A 16,552-nucleotide genomic window follows, 5' to 3' on the forward strand; every position below is an offset into this window, starting at 1 on the left:
ACTTGGTCTAATCATCAGGCTGACCCTATTAGATTCGTGTTGGATCGTGTTTTCCTTGGTCCCAGGTGGGATGCCCTGTTCCCTAGGTCTTATCTTCTCGCTAAATGCATTGTCGGGTCTGATCATACCCCCTTGATTCTTGACGATGGTTCCATCTGCAATAGACCTCCGGCTAGATTTCAGTTTGATGCTTCTTGGCTGTCGGTTGACGGCTTTGTCGATATGGTCGCTGCGAAAATTTCCCACTCCCTTTCCTCCAACCTCCGCTCCTTTGGCCCTCTGGATGACTGGCATTCTTGCTCCTATTCCCTTCGCAAATTTCTTAGAGGGTGGTCGCGTAACCGTGCGGCGGAGGATCGACGCTCCAAAGCCTTTCTTGAAAATCAGATCCTGGAGCTGGATCGTACTGCTGACTCTATTGGGCTCTCTGGCGATGGATGGGCCGTTCGCTATAATCTGGAGGCTGCACTTTTGCAGCTGCACCATCAGGCTAAGATTTACTAGCGCCAGAGGGGCACTCTTAATTGGACACTCAAAGGGGACGCTCCTACTGCATATTTTTTTGCGATTGCGAACGGTAGGCATAGGCGCTGTGACATTAACAGTCTGATGATTAATGGTGTGCGCTCCTCTGATCAGTCGGTGATTCTAGCTCATGTAGTGGATTTCTTCTCGTCTTTGTTAGGGGCTAAACCTCAATCGGGCTTGTCCATTTCCCCCCACCTTTGGAGTTCTGGTCTTAAAATTTCCCCCGAGGAGAATGCCTCCTTGATGATCCCGCTCTCTGATCAGGAAATCTGGGACGTGGTTAATTCTGCTAACCCCAATGCAGCGTCTGGGCCAGATGGCTTTTCCATTCCTTTCTTTCGGAGATTTTGGCCCTAGTTGAAACAGTTGGTGTGTAGCGTTATTCAGGGTTTCTGTCTTGGGACTGTCGATATCTCTCGTCTGAATTACGCTGTAATATCCCTGATTCCGAAGGTCAAGGGTGCTGATGTTATTTCCCAATTTCGGCCTATAGCGTTGATTAACAACTTTGCCAAATTCCCTTCCAAAGGCTTTGCGAATCGGCTGTCCCCGGTTGCGCATAGAGTTATTAGCCCCTTTCAATCTGCTTTTATCAAAGGGCGATTCATTCTAGATGGCATTCTTTCCCTTCATGAGATTGTTCACGACCTTCACGCGCGGAAAGCTAAAGCGGTTATTCTTAAGTTAGACTTTGAAAAAGCGTATGACTCGGTCAGTTGGCCTTTCCTCAAGCAGGTCCTTCTTGCCAAAGGGTTCGACGGTGCTTATGTCCATCGTATCATGCAGTTGGTCTCGCGTGGCCATACTGCTGTTGCTGTGAATGGCGTTATTAGTAACTTCTTTGCGAATGGCAGGGGCCTTCGCCAAGGGGATCCAGCCTCCCCGGCTCTCTTTAACTTTGTGGTCGACGCCTTCTCTTGCATGTTCTCCAAGGCGGCCCGTTGTGGGCACATTACCCCCGTGATCTCCCATCTTCTGCCGGAAGGTGTCTCCCATCTGCAATACGCTAATGATACAATCATATTGGTGGACTTGGATAATGCCTGTATTGCCAATATTAAATTCATCTTGCTGTGTTTCGAAGCTGTTTCGGGTCTGAAGATCAATTTCGCCAAGAGTGAGGTTCTGGTGATGGGTGTGGACGGGGCGGAAGCCTTGAGGGTTGCCAGGCTCCTTAATTGCGCTTTAGGTTCTTTCCCTTTCAAGTATTTAGGACTTCCTATCTCTCCTGCTATCCTTCATGCGAAGGACTTCGCTCCGGTGGTTGCTAAAGTAGGAAACAGGGTGCTCCCATGGAGGGGTAGATATAATACCAATGCAGGCAAAGTGGCTTTAATCAATTCTTACCTGTCTTCTCTCCCTATGTATCTTATGGGCTTCTATCTTCTCACGAATGGCGTGCATTCTGGCTTCGACAAACATAGGGGTGGCTTCTACTGGAATTCAGCTGATAACAAAAGAAAATATAGGCTGGTTAAGTGGCAACTGATGTGTAGGCCTAAAAACCTTGGGGGGTTAGGCATTATTAACACTAGGGTGATGAACATGTGTTTGCTCATCAAGTGGTGGTGGAAAATTATGACTGTGGGGCCCGGGTCGCTGTGGTTTTCGATTCTTAAGGCCAAATATTTCCCCCACTCCAATCCTATGTTTGCTCCTGCGCGACGTGGTTCTCAGTTCTGGAAAGCTCTTGTTAAAGTTAGGCCGATTTTTTTGGAGCATGTCAAGTTTTCTGTCGGGAATGGGTCTGCTGTTCGTTTTTGGTTGGATTGGTGGTCTGGGGATGCCCCACTTGCCGTGAGCTTTCCGATTCTGTTTTCTTATTGTCCCAATCGCAGATCTCCATCGCGGAGCTGGCTGCTAATAATTGGGATTTGGCTTTCCGTCGGGCTCTGTCTCCTGAAGAGTTGGAATATTGGCAAAGCCTCTCTGCCCTCTTCCCCGTGCTCTCGGAGTCGGCTGACTCCGTGTTTTGGCCACTTTTGGCCTCTGGTAAATTTTCTGTTAAGTCGTTGTATTCTAGACTCATTGGTGGTACCCCCTCGGCTAGATTCTCTTGTGTCTAGAAATCAAGGGTTCCTCCGAAAATTAAGGTTTTTCTCTGGCAGGCCTTTTGTGGTCGCCTCCCTACTGCTGATCAGATCAAAAAACGCAATGGGCCGGGCTCTGAATTCTGTAACCTGTGTGGGGCCTTGGAAAATTCCGACCACATCTTTTTCAACTGTGTACTTGCCAAATTAGTTTGGTCTTGCGTCAGATCTTGGCTTCGGGTTTCTTGGAATCCCTCCTCTTTTTCTGATATTAGAACTCTAGCTAAAACTTTGGTCGGGGTCACCAAGAGGGTATTTTGGGTTGGCTTGGGAGCCTTATGCTGGGCCTTATGGAATATTAGAAACAAATTTACTATTGAGCTTACCTTCCCATCTAAACCTGCTGATGTTCTATTCAAATCATGTATATTCTTGCAGCAGTGGAGATCATTGACTAAGGAGCCTGATTGGGACGCCCTGGACCTGCTCATCAACAAAATTCGGGCTTCGGCTTCTCAGATATCCGGGACGAACCCTGCCGTATAATTTGGTGTTGTCATTTGCGGACATTTGGTCTTTCTCCTCCCCGGCCTGCGCGCTGTGTATGGTAGTTGCCTGTATCATGCTTGCTTAGATTTCTCTTAAACTCCTCTGTGTGGTTATGATTTCCTGTGAACCTGTGGTATCCGTGACGCTGCCTGGTGGCTTTATCTATAAAGTCGGGCCTTGGCCTTTTCTCTAAAAAAACTAGCTATTCCTAAAAATATGGTGAGACATATTGTGTTAAGAGATCATCTCTTGTCTTCTCTTATTGACAAGCCTTTTCTTATGATTTCTCTCTCCTCCACCTCATCATTTATCCTACGTGAGTTTCGTGCGCTCCTGTTATCTGACGAGCCTGCGTTTCGTGTTAGCGGTGGAGCGATGGTTCTTGTGTTTCTATTTGAAAAACTTGTGCGTGCGCTTCTATTATCTAACGATCCTGCCCGCGTTGTCCGTCGGCTATTTTCATATCCCAAACGCATGCGCCCTTGTGATACTCTGCTTGCCCTCTGTCGATTCTTGTTCTACTGACAGGCGCGTGTGCTCCCGTCCAAGATGCAGCGAATCTTGTTCTTGTCTGCTACGGTTGTTCTGATGCTGTTCTTTTCAACTTGTTTCTTGTTATCATGCTTTGCTTATGTTCCAATGTATGATGATGATGTGTGTTCAACTTGTTTCTTGTCATCATGCTTTGCTTATGTTCCAGTATATGATTCGTGTTCAGGAGTGCAAACCATGTAGGGCGTGGTTACCTTGATGTGAGGCTTCTCTCCTGCTGATAAATTAGGATGATAGGATGAGCAGAAAAGCTTGACTCTTGTAACAATCACTTGCTTGGTTTCCACTTCTTTGCGTGGCCGATTTGGCATCCAATGCATCATAATCACGTTTTCCCTGTTTGTTTTCATATCCAATGCATCCACTCATCAGAGCACCCTTTTCCCTGTTTGTTTTCCCTAATCAATAACCATGTTTACCATGGCGTTCGACAATACTGCATTTCTACTGTTCTTTGTTCCCTTTTGAAGTTCACTGATTCAAATCTAGGAATATTGATATCACTTGTGTTAGTGTACTAGCCATGGTGTGTTTTATTCAAGTTATTAACCATATCTCTTACAATTTTGCCTTGAGATGCTACGATTGATTGCTGTTTGTGTATGGTTATTAAGATTGACTAGATCATTGATGGCGCGCATTTCCGCGCCCGTCAGTTTGTACAATGAAATAATCAGAATTTTCATAAATATATGATCACATGATACATTTTAAATTACCATAAACATAACAATACATTAGTGGGTAATCAAAAGAAATCTCATATATAGTCAGGAAAACCATAAATCTATACAAATTAGCTTGGTACAACAACATACATAGTAAATACAACTAATTAGTACTGCAAGACATATGATAAGCGTTACTCCCTCTGTTCCTAAATATAAGACGTTTTGATAGTTCCATTGAATACATGGTGAAATAATGAGACCTTTGCAAGCATCTAAGAAGGGGCCACCATATTCAGAAAACAAAGAAGAATTGGACAAAGCTAGTGCATCTGCTTAATTCTTGTGGAGTGCGTGACATTCATGGGACGAATGCTGACAAGGACTATAATTAGTTACAAAATAAATAAGGTCTAAAAAGAAAATCATAGAGTTAGGACAACATAACTAATAGTAACATCATATATATGATGAAAGAAACAAAGTATTAGAAAGAAAGTGATAACTTATCACCGGTTCATAAAGTGAATCAAGTGGTTCTAAACGCATAGCCCATAACGATAAGTTGTGCCAACCAACACATAGTTTTTAAATTACCATGGAAGATCAATCTCAAAGGAGCCATATGTTCTGCAACGATGGAAGTGAAACATCATCAATATCTTGCAACACCTAAAAGGAATACTGCAAGCCATCATGCTCATCAAACCTTGAGTAGCAAAAGTGTGAGGAAAATAAGGAAATGCACAATTGAAAAACGGTTGTGAGAATCATTGCTGCCGTAACCTGATTTTTGTTCTTACTTGTGGTAGATTTGCAAAATTGCAAGGCAAATACAAAATAAGTAATGTAGAAATCTTATGAGATATCGGTGTGAAACGATATAACAATATCCTCTGCACCTTTGATGTGGAACCTCACTAATACCTTGCGACACCTAATGGGAAGATGCATGCAAATCATCATGCTCTTCCAATCCTGAGTAGCGGGGTATTAGCAAAAGGAAAGCACGGAAAAGCTAATACAAAAACTATGACTCATAATTTGATCCTTCTTGGAAATAATGTTCCCATCTGAGTCCATATCAATCGAGTCCATCCGCAACTTTGTAATGGATAGTCTTGTTTGATGTTTCAACCAAAGCATGTTCAACAATATGTTTAGACTATTTGGTTCAGCAAAGAAAGAATGGAGAAAATAAAGACAAAATGTGCATATAATCAAGGTTGCCAGAAACGCGATTCTTTTATACGATTCTACGACTTTACGGTCCAAACTAACCCCTTTGATTCTACGATTCTAGTTCATAGAATCTACATTTATACGATCCTAATAGTGAAGATTCTACGATTTGCGATCCTACCATCGGAGCTCCGACCCGATTCAAAATCGTGATTCTGACAACCTTGCATATGATAATAAAAATACGAACATCATTGAGATGAGACTGATGCAAATAAATTGTTGCATACTTCCTGCTCACTTGCCGACATGCATGCAATCCCATACAAGAAGCGTTGTACATCACCCATCAAGTGACAAAACAGAAATTCGAGACCTCATTATGAATTAATAGGCGGGACTTACAATCAACATCTTATTGTACAATTACAGTTCAAATAAAACATCTTATTGTCCAACTCAAGATAGAAAAACAAGTCCAAGAAACAACACATGTATGCTCATTTTCTTTGATTAAGAAGTAATACTTATATGCTTTCAAAATTGGAGAAGAGATAGACAACCTACCACAGTTGTGAATGTAGCCAATACGATGCTTAGGATCCGAGTAGACCTTCAATTAGGAACAATAAACGTCGGCCTCGGCCAATAAACTTCAAACCTAAAAAAACATCCACAGAAGTAGAAATATTAGCAGCAAATTACAAAACAAAAAAGCACATCAGTGTATGATAAGATAGTTCAAGAGGATCAGGGTCAGCTCATATTAAAATAGCACTGTTCAACATCGAACATGTTAAGCTGAAAGAGATCATCTGGATATTGTTCGTAGGTTGCATCATCTTTCAAAGCATCATGATGCAATGATACAATGGTTGAAAAATCAACCAAGGGCAACTTCTTATTTCTGAATCTGTAACAGAAGGAAACATTCCCATGTCAAAACGGAAAAAGGCAGTACTAAAAAAATTCATATACCTAGAGCATGTAGATGATCAGTTCTTATAGAGAGAATATCCAACCTGAAGTCCTAAATTAGCAGCAAGAGGCACAAATCGTTTATATTTCTAGTTTGACTTAAAAAGACATATTTCAAAATGGGTCATCCTATGTATTGATTGAACTTTATTTCTAATTATACAAAGTGCAAAAAAATGTTTTCTGCGGCATATCAGTATCCACCACCAACCATGAAACAGCAGTTTCTAAAATATGCATACATCATACCAAGTTTCTAACTATACTCTATACATTGCTTTCAGTTGGAATCAACCCGGATCTCATTACTGAGATACAACATACCAAGTTTCTAACTATACTCCGTACACTCCTTTGAGGCCTTTAGGGGCAATACCAAAATGCTGGCCAACACAAAATATGTTTCTGCCCACATATAGACTATATCAGCAGAACGACTAATGCTACTACCAGAAGTAATTAGTAAACCTATTAGCCTATTACAATGTACAGATCAACACTCAAATCATCATGCCAAAAATATATACGTATAGGAAATGATTATAATTCACGCAAGATCTATCAGCTGAATGCAAGCTTTCCTCTTTGTATTTTTTGAAAAGAACCTTTCCTCTTTGTATGGAGATGGAGTTAACACACTTACCAGAACTACCAAGCTAGAGGTCATCACCACGCTCTTGTATGAAGCTTCATTCTCCAAGTTCATAGTCACCTGCCAAGAGCCCGACCTAGATGCATGTTATGAAAGAACTATGGTTGGAAGCGTATGCATACCGCAGGGACGCGTGCGTGTTATATAGGCAAACAAGTACATGATGCGGCTAGGCTGTTGTAGACTTGATCCATACTCCAAGACTATACAAGAGAGGATCTATCTATCCTAACAACCTGCCTAGATACAACACACCACACACACGTTACATATGTGTCACATTACAAAATATCAAGCCTGTAATTTAACATCCTCCCTCAATCTAAACACATCAAGGTTGAGATTGTTCTTGAAGGCTTGAAGTTGTAGAGCTTGAAGGGGCTTCGTGAAGCCATCAGCAACTTGATCTCCTGTTGGAATGAACCTAATGTCCAAAAGCTTCCTTGCAACTCTTTCACGAACAAAGTGGAAGTCAATTTCAATATGCTTCGTTCTTGCATGAAACACAGGATTCGCAGAGAGATAAGTTGCACCCAAATTATCACACCATAAGCAGGAGACGCATGGCCTTGCAATTCCCAATTCATCAAGCAAGGTTTCTACCCACATTACCTCAGCTGTTGCGTTTGCTAGTGACTTGTATTCTGCTTCAGTGCTGGAACGGGAAATTGTAGCTTGCTTCTTTGCATTCCAAGATACAAGATTAGAACCAAAGAAGACAGCAAATCCACCAGTGGATCTTCTGTCATCAGGACATCCTTCCCAATCTGCATCAGAGAAGGCACTCACTATTGTTGATGGTGACCTGCATATTTTAAGGCCAGTTCCAACACTTCCTTGAATATATCTGAGTATCCTTTTAACAGCTGTCCAATGCAGAGATGTAGGAGAATGCAAAAATTGACAAACCTTATTAACAGAAAGAGCTATATCAGGTCTTGTCAATGTTAAGTATTGTAGTGCCCCAACTATACTTCTATATTTTGTTCCTTCCTCTGGACTTAGCAATTCTCCTTCATGTAATGACAACTGTTCAGTAGTAGACAGAGGTGTACTGGAAGGTTTACAATCCTTCATCCCTACACGCTTAAGTATCTCTGTTGCATACTTTTCTTGGGTTAGCATAATACCACCATGTATCTTTTTTACTTCTATGCCTAGGAAATAGTGCAATTCGCCCAAGTCCTTTAAGGCAAACTCATTTCTCAAATTCTTAAGCAAAGCCAAGGTAGCCTCTTGAGAGGAGCTGGCAACAATTATGTCATCTACATAAATGAGCATAAAGATGATCACCTTCCCTTTCCTGAAATAGAACAAGGAGGTGTCTCCCTTGGAGGGCCGAAAACCAAGTTGTTGAAGTTTCAAGTTCAACCTTGAATACCATGCCCTGGGTGCCTGTTTTAATCCATATAAGGCCTTGTCCAACCTACACACATGTTGTGGTTTAGTTTTATCCACAAAACCAGGTGGTTGTCTCATATAAACCTCTTCCCCGAGAACGCCATGTAAGAACGCATTCTGAACATCCAATTGGCGAAGGCTCCATCCCCTAGACACAGCAATAGACAAAACCAATCTGATAGTAGCTGCTTTAACAACCGGACTAAAAGTATCCTCATAGTCAATACCATAGCGTTGCTTAAAGCCTTTAGCCACTAGTCTAGCTTTGTATCTATCTATAGTGGCATCAGATTTCCTTTTAATTTTATATACCCATTTACAATCTATAATATTTCTACCTAGTCTAGGTGGAACTAGATGCCAGGTTCTATTTTTCATGAGTGCATCATATTCTACCTCCGTAGCATTTTTCCAGTTCTTATCTTGCAAGGCTTCTACTGGATTACAAGGTTCTCGAGCAGCAGCAAAATTTGCAACTTTGAAATTTTTGTCATACCTGACAGTTCCATCAGTAGGAATTTTGGGTTTCAAAACACCTTTTTTAGCCTGTGTATTTGGGCGTGTAGCCACAGGGGATCCGGTGGTTGGTGTAGAGGATCCACCACCTCGTACCAGCAGAGAATCCGCCTCGGCTGTCGTCCGATCGGGCATGGGATCACATGCCTGTGTGTCAGGGGCTGGGTCCACCGAATCCAGCGTGGGATCGCGCACCCGTGCGCCAGACGACGGGTCCACCGAATCCCGCAGCGCAGGTGACAGGCGTGTCGAAGACGCGCCATCATTGCCTATGGTGGAGGGGCCCACGGTGGAAAGCGACCCGGACCCAACCGATCGTCGCTAGCTGTCGGAGGAGGGCGCCGCTGCATTGGAACTGCCGCCCCGCACGGGAGACCGGCGCTGTGTGTCGCGCGTCGGCTGGCTGGCCATTGGCCCAGCGCCTGGTGGTGTCGGAGGAGATCCTGCGTCAGGTTCTGCGCCAGGGTCTGCGCCGCCGCCAGATCTCTCGGGATCCAGCGCGGCAGCGGGATCTGCTTCGGTTCCCGTGTCAAGCCTGTTTGGACTCATCTGCTGCATAAAATGACGATTTGGAGTGCTGTTTTTTTTTTCACTGTTTCCATCAGAACAACCTTTGTTAGTGGCAGTATTAGTGTTATTAAACACATCATCATCAAAACATTCACCCCCATGATGAGAAGGATTTAATAACTCCAAAGAAAGCAATAGAATTTCGGCACGAAGACGAGCTCCGGTGTTTGGATGAAGGCTAGCAAAGGGAAAAATATTTTCATCAAAGATAACATCCCTAGAGATATAAACTCGACCCGTGGAGATGTCAAGGCATTTAAACCCTTTGTGAAGATTGTTGTACCCAAGAAAAGCACATTGCTTAGAACGGAATTGGAGTTTATGATTATTGTAAGGCCGTAGATTCGGCCAACAAGCACACCCAAAAATTCTAAGAATGGAATAATTGGGTTTTTCATGAAAGAGTTTTTCAAAGGGTGTCTCAAACTTGATGACTTTGCTAGGAATTTGGTTTATCAAGTAGGTTGCCGCAATAAAGGCCTCATCCCAAAATTTTAAGGGCATAGAGGCTTGAGCAAGAAGAGACAAACCTACTTCGACAATGTGTCGATGTTTCCTCTCGGCTGACCCATTTTGTTGGTGAGCGTGAGGACACGAAACATGATGAGATATGCCTATCTTGGTGAAGGAGTTCAACTTTTCATACTCCCCTCCCCAATCTGTTTGTAGAGCGAGGATCTTACGATCAAATTGATGTTCTACTAGATTTTGAAAGTCATGAAACTTTTGAAAAACTTCGGACTTGTGTTTGATCAAGTATATCCATGTGAATTTACTGAAATCATCGATGAAACTCACATAATATTTTTTTTCTTCCTACTGTTTCAACAGCAGGACCCCAAACATCAGAAAACACAAGTTCTAAAGGAAATTTTGATTCACTTATTGATTTTGGATAAGGCAACTGGTGACTTTTGCCTTTTTGACAGGTGTCACAAACAGAATCTTTATTGAAAGAATTTGCACACGGGAGATTATTCTTGCTAATGATCTTGCTAAGAATAAGAGGAGATGGATGGCCTAGACGCCGGTGCCACCTATCTGAGGATAGCTTGGTGGCACTGAGCATGTGCTTCTTGGCGTCGGATCCCGTGTGCCTAACCGGGTAGAGTCCTCTTCTACCCCTGCCTCGAAGGAGCACCTTCTTCGTTCCTCGTTCCTTAACAAGAAAAGAGTGAGGATGAATTTCAACAAAAGTATCATTGTCAACAGCAAGGCGGCTAGCAGAGATTAGGCTTTTGTTGGCTTGAGGGACATGAAGGATGTTGTTTAGGAGAAGATCTCGATCAGGAGTATGAATAGCCGAATGACCAATGTGTTTTATAACCATACCTGAACCACTTGCAGTATGAATCTGCTCGTTTCCACTATAGCGATCGCGTACAGTCAGCTTCTCCAAGTCTCCTGTGATATGATCAGTGGCACCATTGTCCAGATACCAGTTTGTGTCCACCCTGTACTGCGGTGCAGCGAGGTTGGCCGACTTCTCCTCCATGCCTTGGTAGGATTCATCGTAGCGCTTCCAGCACTTCCAAGCTGGATGGCCCAGTTTGCCACAGATCTGACACTGGACCCTGGGAGCAGAGGCATGGTTGTTGTTGTAGTTGCCTCCGCCGCCGTTGTTGCCGATGTGACCGCCGCCGCGTCCTCCAGGCTTGGAGTAGCCGCCGCCACGTCCGCCGCGGTCACCACCGTTGCCGCCTTGTCTGCGGCCGCGGTCACCACCGCCATTGCCATTTCTACGGCCTCGAGTAGCAACGTTGGCAGAGGATTGTGAACCCCCACCGCGAAGATTGAGCCTCGTCTCGAAGCTCAGCAGCTGCGAGAACAGCTCAGTCACGGTCACCGGCTCCACCCAGGAACACATGTCCGACACCACCGGGTCGTAGTCTTCGTCTAGCCCGGCCAGGATGTGGGAGACGATGTCGTCGTCGTCCACCCTCGTCCCTGCAGCAATCAACTCATCATAGAGAGACTTGATCTTCCCGACATAGTCGGTGATGGAGGAGTTGCCCTTTTGCAAGTTTGCGAGGGCGATCCGAACATTGGTGGTCAAGGAACGAGTGTGGGACGCAAGCATCCCTTCCACCATGTTCCAGAGCTCAGCAGAGGTGTGACATGAGGCGACCTGGATAGCTATCTCGCGAGGGAGAGTCGTGAGGAGATAGGAAAAGACTTGTTGATCTTGTGCATACCAGGTCTAGAATTCGGGGTTCGGGGCTTTTGTCGTCGTCTTGCCATCGGAGGAATCCACATCGATCTGCATGGGAGGTGGCGGCTGCTCGACGTCAAGGTACTTGGCCATCTGTGCTCCACGGATGGCCGAGAGCACCGTCGCCCGCCACAGGGCTTGGTTGCCCTTCGTCAGCTTCTCGGTGGCAGCGTGCGCGAATGGCGATGACGGGAAGGAGCTTGAAGATGACATGGCTTTGGATGCGTTCGAGGATGGCTCTGATTACCGTGAAAGAACTATGGTTGGAAGCATATGCATACCGCAGGGACGCGTGCGTGTTATATAGGCAAACAAGTACATGATGCTGCTAGGTTGTTGTAGACTTGATCCATACTCCAAGACTATACAAGAGAGGATCTATCTATCCTAACAACCTGCCTAGATACAACACACCACGCACACATTACATATGTGTCACGTTACAACATATCAAGCCTGTAATTTAACATGTTAAACTCCAAACCAACATGTCAATCTAACGAAGAACCTGGATCTCGAAATTTATTGCACAACTTCAAAGGACAGATCAATCTTCCTGTGGATCTGGATTGGATTCGTGGCCGTTGCGCTCCTTAGACGGTGGCGGCGGGACTACGATGGCCGTTGTGGTTCCACAGGGATCCGGCGTTCCAGCCACTGGCGCAGGCGCTGTGCGTGCCTCTGGAGCCTGCGCGCAAGAGGGCCGCGACGAGCGTGGGGAAGCTGATGTATCACCGTCGTGGTTTCTATCCACGTTGGAGAGGAAGAGGCAGTCATGGGGACTTGATGCGCCGCCGTCAAAGGTGCGATCCGCGTAGAAGAGGAAGAGGCGCGAGAGAAGGAGGAAGGTCGGAAGGTTTTTTTAGGGGTCAGAAGGGGTGAGGTGTCAGGTGTGGTTAAGGTAGCGCGCACCGTTGTACTCCTACTATGTCAATCCGGTCTTTTTTTAGGGGAGCATGTCAATCCAGTCAACTACATGGGCTGTCTTTAGTGGAGACTGGGCTAGATAAATCTCACCAGAGCAGTGGGGCAGCCCAATTTAATACGCAACGCCCAAAATTGTCACCAGAGCAGCGGCCCATGATGTTAGCGCTCATTTGTATCGATCTGAGAAACCGGAGGTGGGATTAAGAGCTAATCTAACGGCCAGAATTGCCTAGAAGTGATAATTGGACGGCTGGAAGTACTGATGGTCTGTAAGGGCTGAAAAAGTGCATAGTTTTAATATATCCAAATTGATTGATTGTTGTTTGTTGATTGATTGATTGATTTCTGTTTGTTGTTTGTTGATTGATTGATTGATTGTTGTTTGTTGATTGGTATCAAACTTTGGTATTCGTAGTTCCTGATCATAGGTAACAAACCTTGCACTATTCTTTTTCAAAACTTTTTTGTGATTATGTCTTATGTTGGTATCATATTCTCTTTTTGGTATTGCTGTTGTCCAGTCCTTGGAATAATGCTTTTATAAGTATTTAAGGTACAGACATGTTGATCTGGACATATCACATTTGCTCTTTATTGTGTTGATAAGGACACTGATGGTGAGTTGGCATATAGCGCATGTATATTTACATTCTTTACATTCTTTACATTGGCACCTGATATTTGCATGGATGTTTTCATGATGCCTAATTTGATTCATTATCATTGTTCTGATTGTGTGCTTCTGGTGTTTTTAACTTAAGCCGTGGATCGCTCATCAACCTGGTATGTGTTTGGATGATAATCCCTCTCAAATTTAACTCGTTCCTATATTTTACACAAATGTTTATCTCATGGCTGGTAAGGGTAACCTTATGAATGCATAGCCCACATTTTAGCTAGTTACTCCCTCCATTCCAAAATACATGACCCAACTTTGTACTAAAGTTAGTACGAAATTGAGTCATCTATTTTGGAACGGAGGGAATATATAGTAATGCCATACTTGCTTGGATGATGTTCTGTATATGCAAGTGTGGTGAGCTCACATATTGTGTCGGCATCTATCTACGCAGCCGAGCTCTTTCTGGATAGGACAGAGGTACAATATTTACATCCATGGCAGAAGGTTCTTAACCCTGAACTCATCAAAGGTCCTTGGACTCAAGAGGTTTGGCACTGCACTCCTCACTTTGCTTGAAAAAAAAACCTTTTGCACATTTTATAGTTATATTTGTGATTATGATATTTTTTCTACAGGAAGATGACAAAATTATTGATCTTGTAAGCAAGTATGGAGCAACAAAATGGTCTCATTGCAAGGACCTGAAGAAGGATCCTCCCACCTCTGCGCAGGTGATTTCCCCTCTTCCCCGTTTGATTCCCGTGTAGATGTTTTATAGAGTTGTATTGCGTCTGGATGAGCGCGCTGTTGGCGTGGTCTGGTTGTTAACTGTTGTTACTGGTCATGGGGGTTAGGTTGTCGATTATTTACCTGTGCTCTGGCAGTGCTTTTAGGTTTGCTGGATTGATTGGTGGAGAATACTGCTTATGAACTGTACATGGACTACTATTATGATTGACTCATGTCAAGTGTGTGATGTATCTTCTGAGCAGGTCATTAAAAAACCATTGGATTTTGTTCTGTTAGGTTATAAAGTATGCCAACCTTATTACAGTTTACAGTCAGTACCACATGGGCAGAACATGCACCACCCTGTAGCACTATATGCTATCTTAACTGCCATAACCAAAAGAAATTAAAATTGCCAAGGACTTCACAGTTTATATGGGCAGTTAGGCATGACTAGCACTATTTAAGAAACATAAACGGTGCCAATCTAATCTGTTAGGCATGGACTAGACTATTTAAGAAACATAAACAGTACCAACCAAATCAATAGGGAGAATTTTTGAGAGTGAACTATGTTTTAGGAGGTGAGGTGGCAATGGTCACCTGTCTTCCTTAGTCTATTAACACATACTGGAATAAATATAATTACTTAAGCAACTTTATCTTTGGTAATGTTGTTTAAATCTGATTTGAGAAACACGAACAATACTAGCCTGATCAATAGAGAGAATTGTCAAAAGTGGCCTCTCTTTTAGTAGGTTGCAATGATCACCTGCTTTCCTTGGTCTATCAATACATACTGGAAGAAATATAATTACTAAAGCAACTTTAGCATTATTAATGTTGTGTAAATCTGATTTGAGAAACATGAATGGTACCACCCTAACCAATAGAGAGAATCATCAAGAGTGGCCTATGTTTTAGTAGGTGAGGTTGTAATGGTCACCTATTTTCCTTGGTATATCCATGCATACAGGAAGAAATATAATTACTGAAGCAACTTTAGCATTCATAATGTGTGTAAACCTAATGTTCTGTGTTTTTGTGGAGAATAAGTGGCTTCAGTGGATGTCCTGGCCTCCTGGGTGACTTAATGTTTTTTAATACAGCAGTTGGTTCCATTAACCTCTTGAAATTAAGATCAGTGAACTTTGAATTATTCTAATCATTGTACTGGACGTGTATATGATGGATAACCCTTGATAATATAATTTCATGCCTAATTCTGAACTTGTTCACACATAACTAAAGCTGGGTGCTGTTTGATCTTGTAGCAAATATGACTTGTTTCTTACTCATACATGACTGGCTTCATACATATGCTTGTCTGACTGTTGTGTAATACTGTATTACTTTCCTTTTATTTGGGCAGGTCCTGTAGGTGAGGACATGTTCCACTGGCAGACCACTATCATGGGACCCTCAGACAACCCGTTCACTGGTGGTCTATTTTTGGTGAACATCCATTTCCCACTGGATTATCCCTTCAAGCCCCCGAAGGTAATTTCCGGTGTACCAAGCTAACCTTTGTAAAAAAGAGTTCATATTGATATTGGAATTGCTATTACACAAATGCCTTGGGGGTCCTCAAACAATTAGTTTGCTGCTGCTTGCTATCTTATCTATTTTTTTCTGACATTCAGACATGAACATATTTCAGGTCTCTTTCCGCACCAAGGTGTTCCACCCAAACATCAACAGCAACAGCAGCGTTTGCCTTGACATTCTCAAGGAATAGTGTAGCCCGACTTTGACCATATCAAAGGTAATGATCTGCATTCCTAGCTTGGTTGTTCCATTTTTTTCTTAAAGCTTGTTGCTGATATAAGCTTGGTTCCTTCAGCAACTTAATCTCACATACCCGTCTCTGTTAACAGGTCCTCCTATCAATCTGTTCGTTGCTGACAGACCCCAACCCCAATGATCCTCTAGTGCCTGAGATTGCTCACATGTACAAGACTGATTGGGCCAAGTATGAGTTCACGACACGCTCCTAGACACAGAAGTACACCATGGGTGGATGTATAGGCAAGCAATGTCGAGAGAGGTATTCTTTTGATTGTTCGATTTTTATGGTTTGCTGAAATGCATTTCCCCCCTGGGTGGGATGTCTGCTAATTTCAAAACACACTAGTTACTTCCATTTGTGTACTTCATTTGTTCTTAGTTCTTCTCACCTATAGCTAAATTCAAAGACGACAAACCAGGTGACTTATTGGAGTTGCAGGACTATAAATCACCGGTAAGTTTCTTTGCTTTCAAATAGTCAGAGTTTGAATTTTGATCAGTTTGTCTGACTTGTTTCATACCGAATCCTTGATTCCTTGATAATTTTGATATACACACATGAATAATTACTTATGATGTTATGATCATAAACTGATTTCTAAGTATCTTTGACTCATACGATGCTTATTACATAACAGGTCATCTGAA

At 43.2% G+C, this 16,552-nt stretch overlaps 1 protein-coding gene and 2 pseudogenes across 1 annotated transcript in view; 2 read left to right on the top strand and 1 right to left on the bottom strand.

The window, feature by feature from the left end:
* Positions 1–3,283, top strand: part of LOC119338495 — an 11,801-nt gene extending 8,518 nt beyond the window's left edge. The window contains exon 5 of the mRNA XM_037610822.1: positions 2,997–3,283. Coding sequence (XP_037466719.1) covers positions 2,997–3,016 — 20 coding nt within the window. The 3' untranslated portion in view covers positions 3,017–3,283. The remainder of the gene's footprint in view (positions 1–2,996) is intronic.
* Positions 3,284–11,429: 8,146 nt separating this feature from the next.
* LOC119342429 lies at positions 11,430–11,568 on the bottom strand (annotated as a pseudogene).
* Positions 11,569–14,079: 2,511 nt separating this feature from the next.
* LOC119338496 lies at positions 14,080–16,551 on the top strand (annotated as a pseudogene).
* The last annotated feature ends 1 nt before the right edge of the window (position 16,552 follows it).

This window comes from Triticum dicoccoides, chromosome 7B (assembly GCF_002162155.2).
Source record: "Triticum dicoccoides isolate Atlit2015 ecotype Zavitan chromosome 7B, WEW_v2.0, whole genome shotgun sequence".
In the NCBI taxonomy this organism is placed as follows: Eukaryota; Viridiplantae; Streptophyta; class Magnoliopsida; order Poales; family Poaceae; genus Triticum; species Triticum dicoccoides.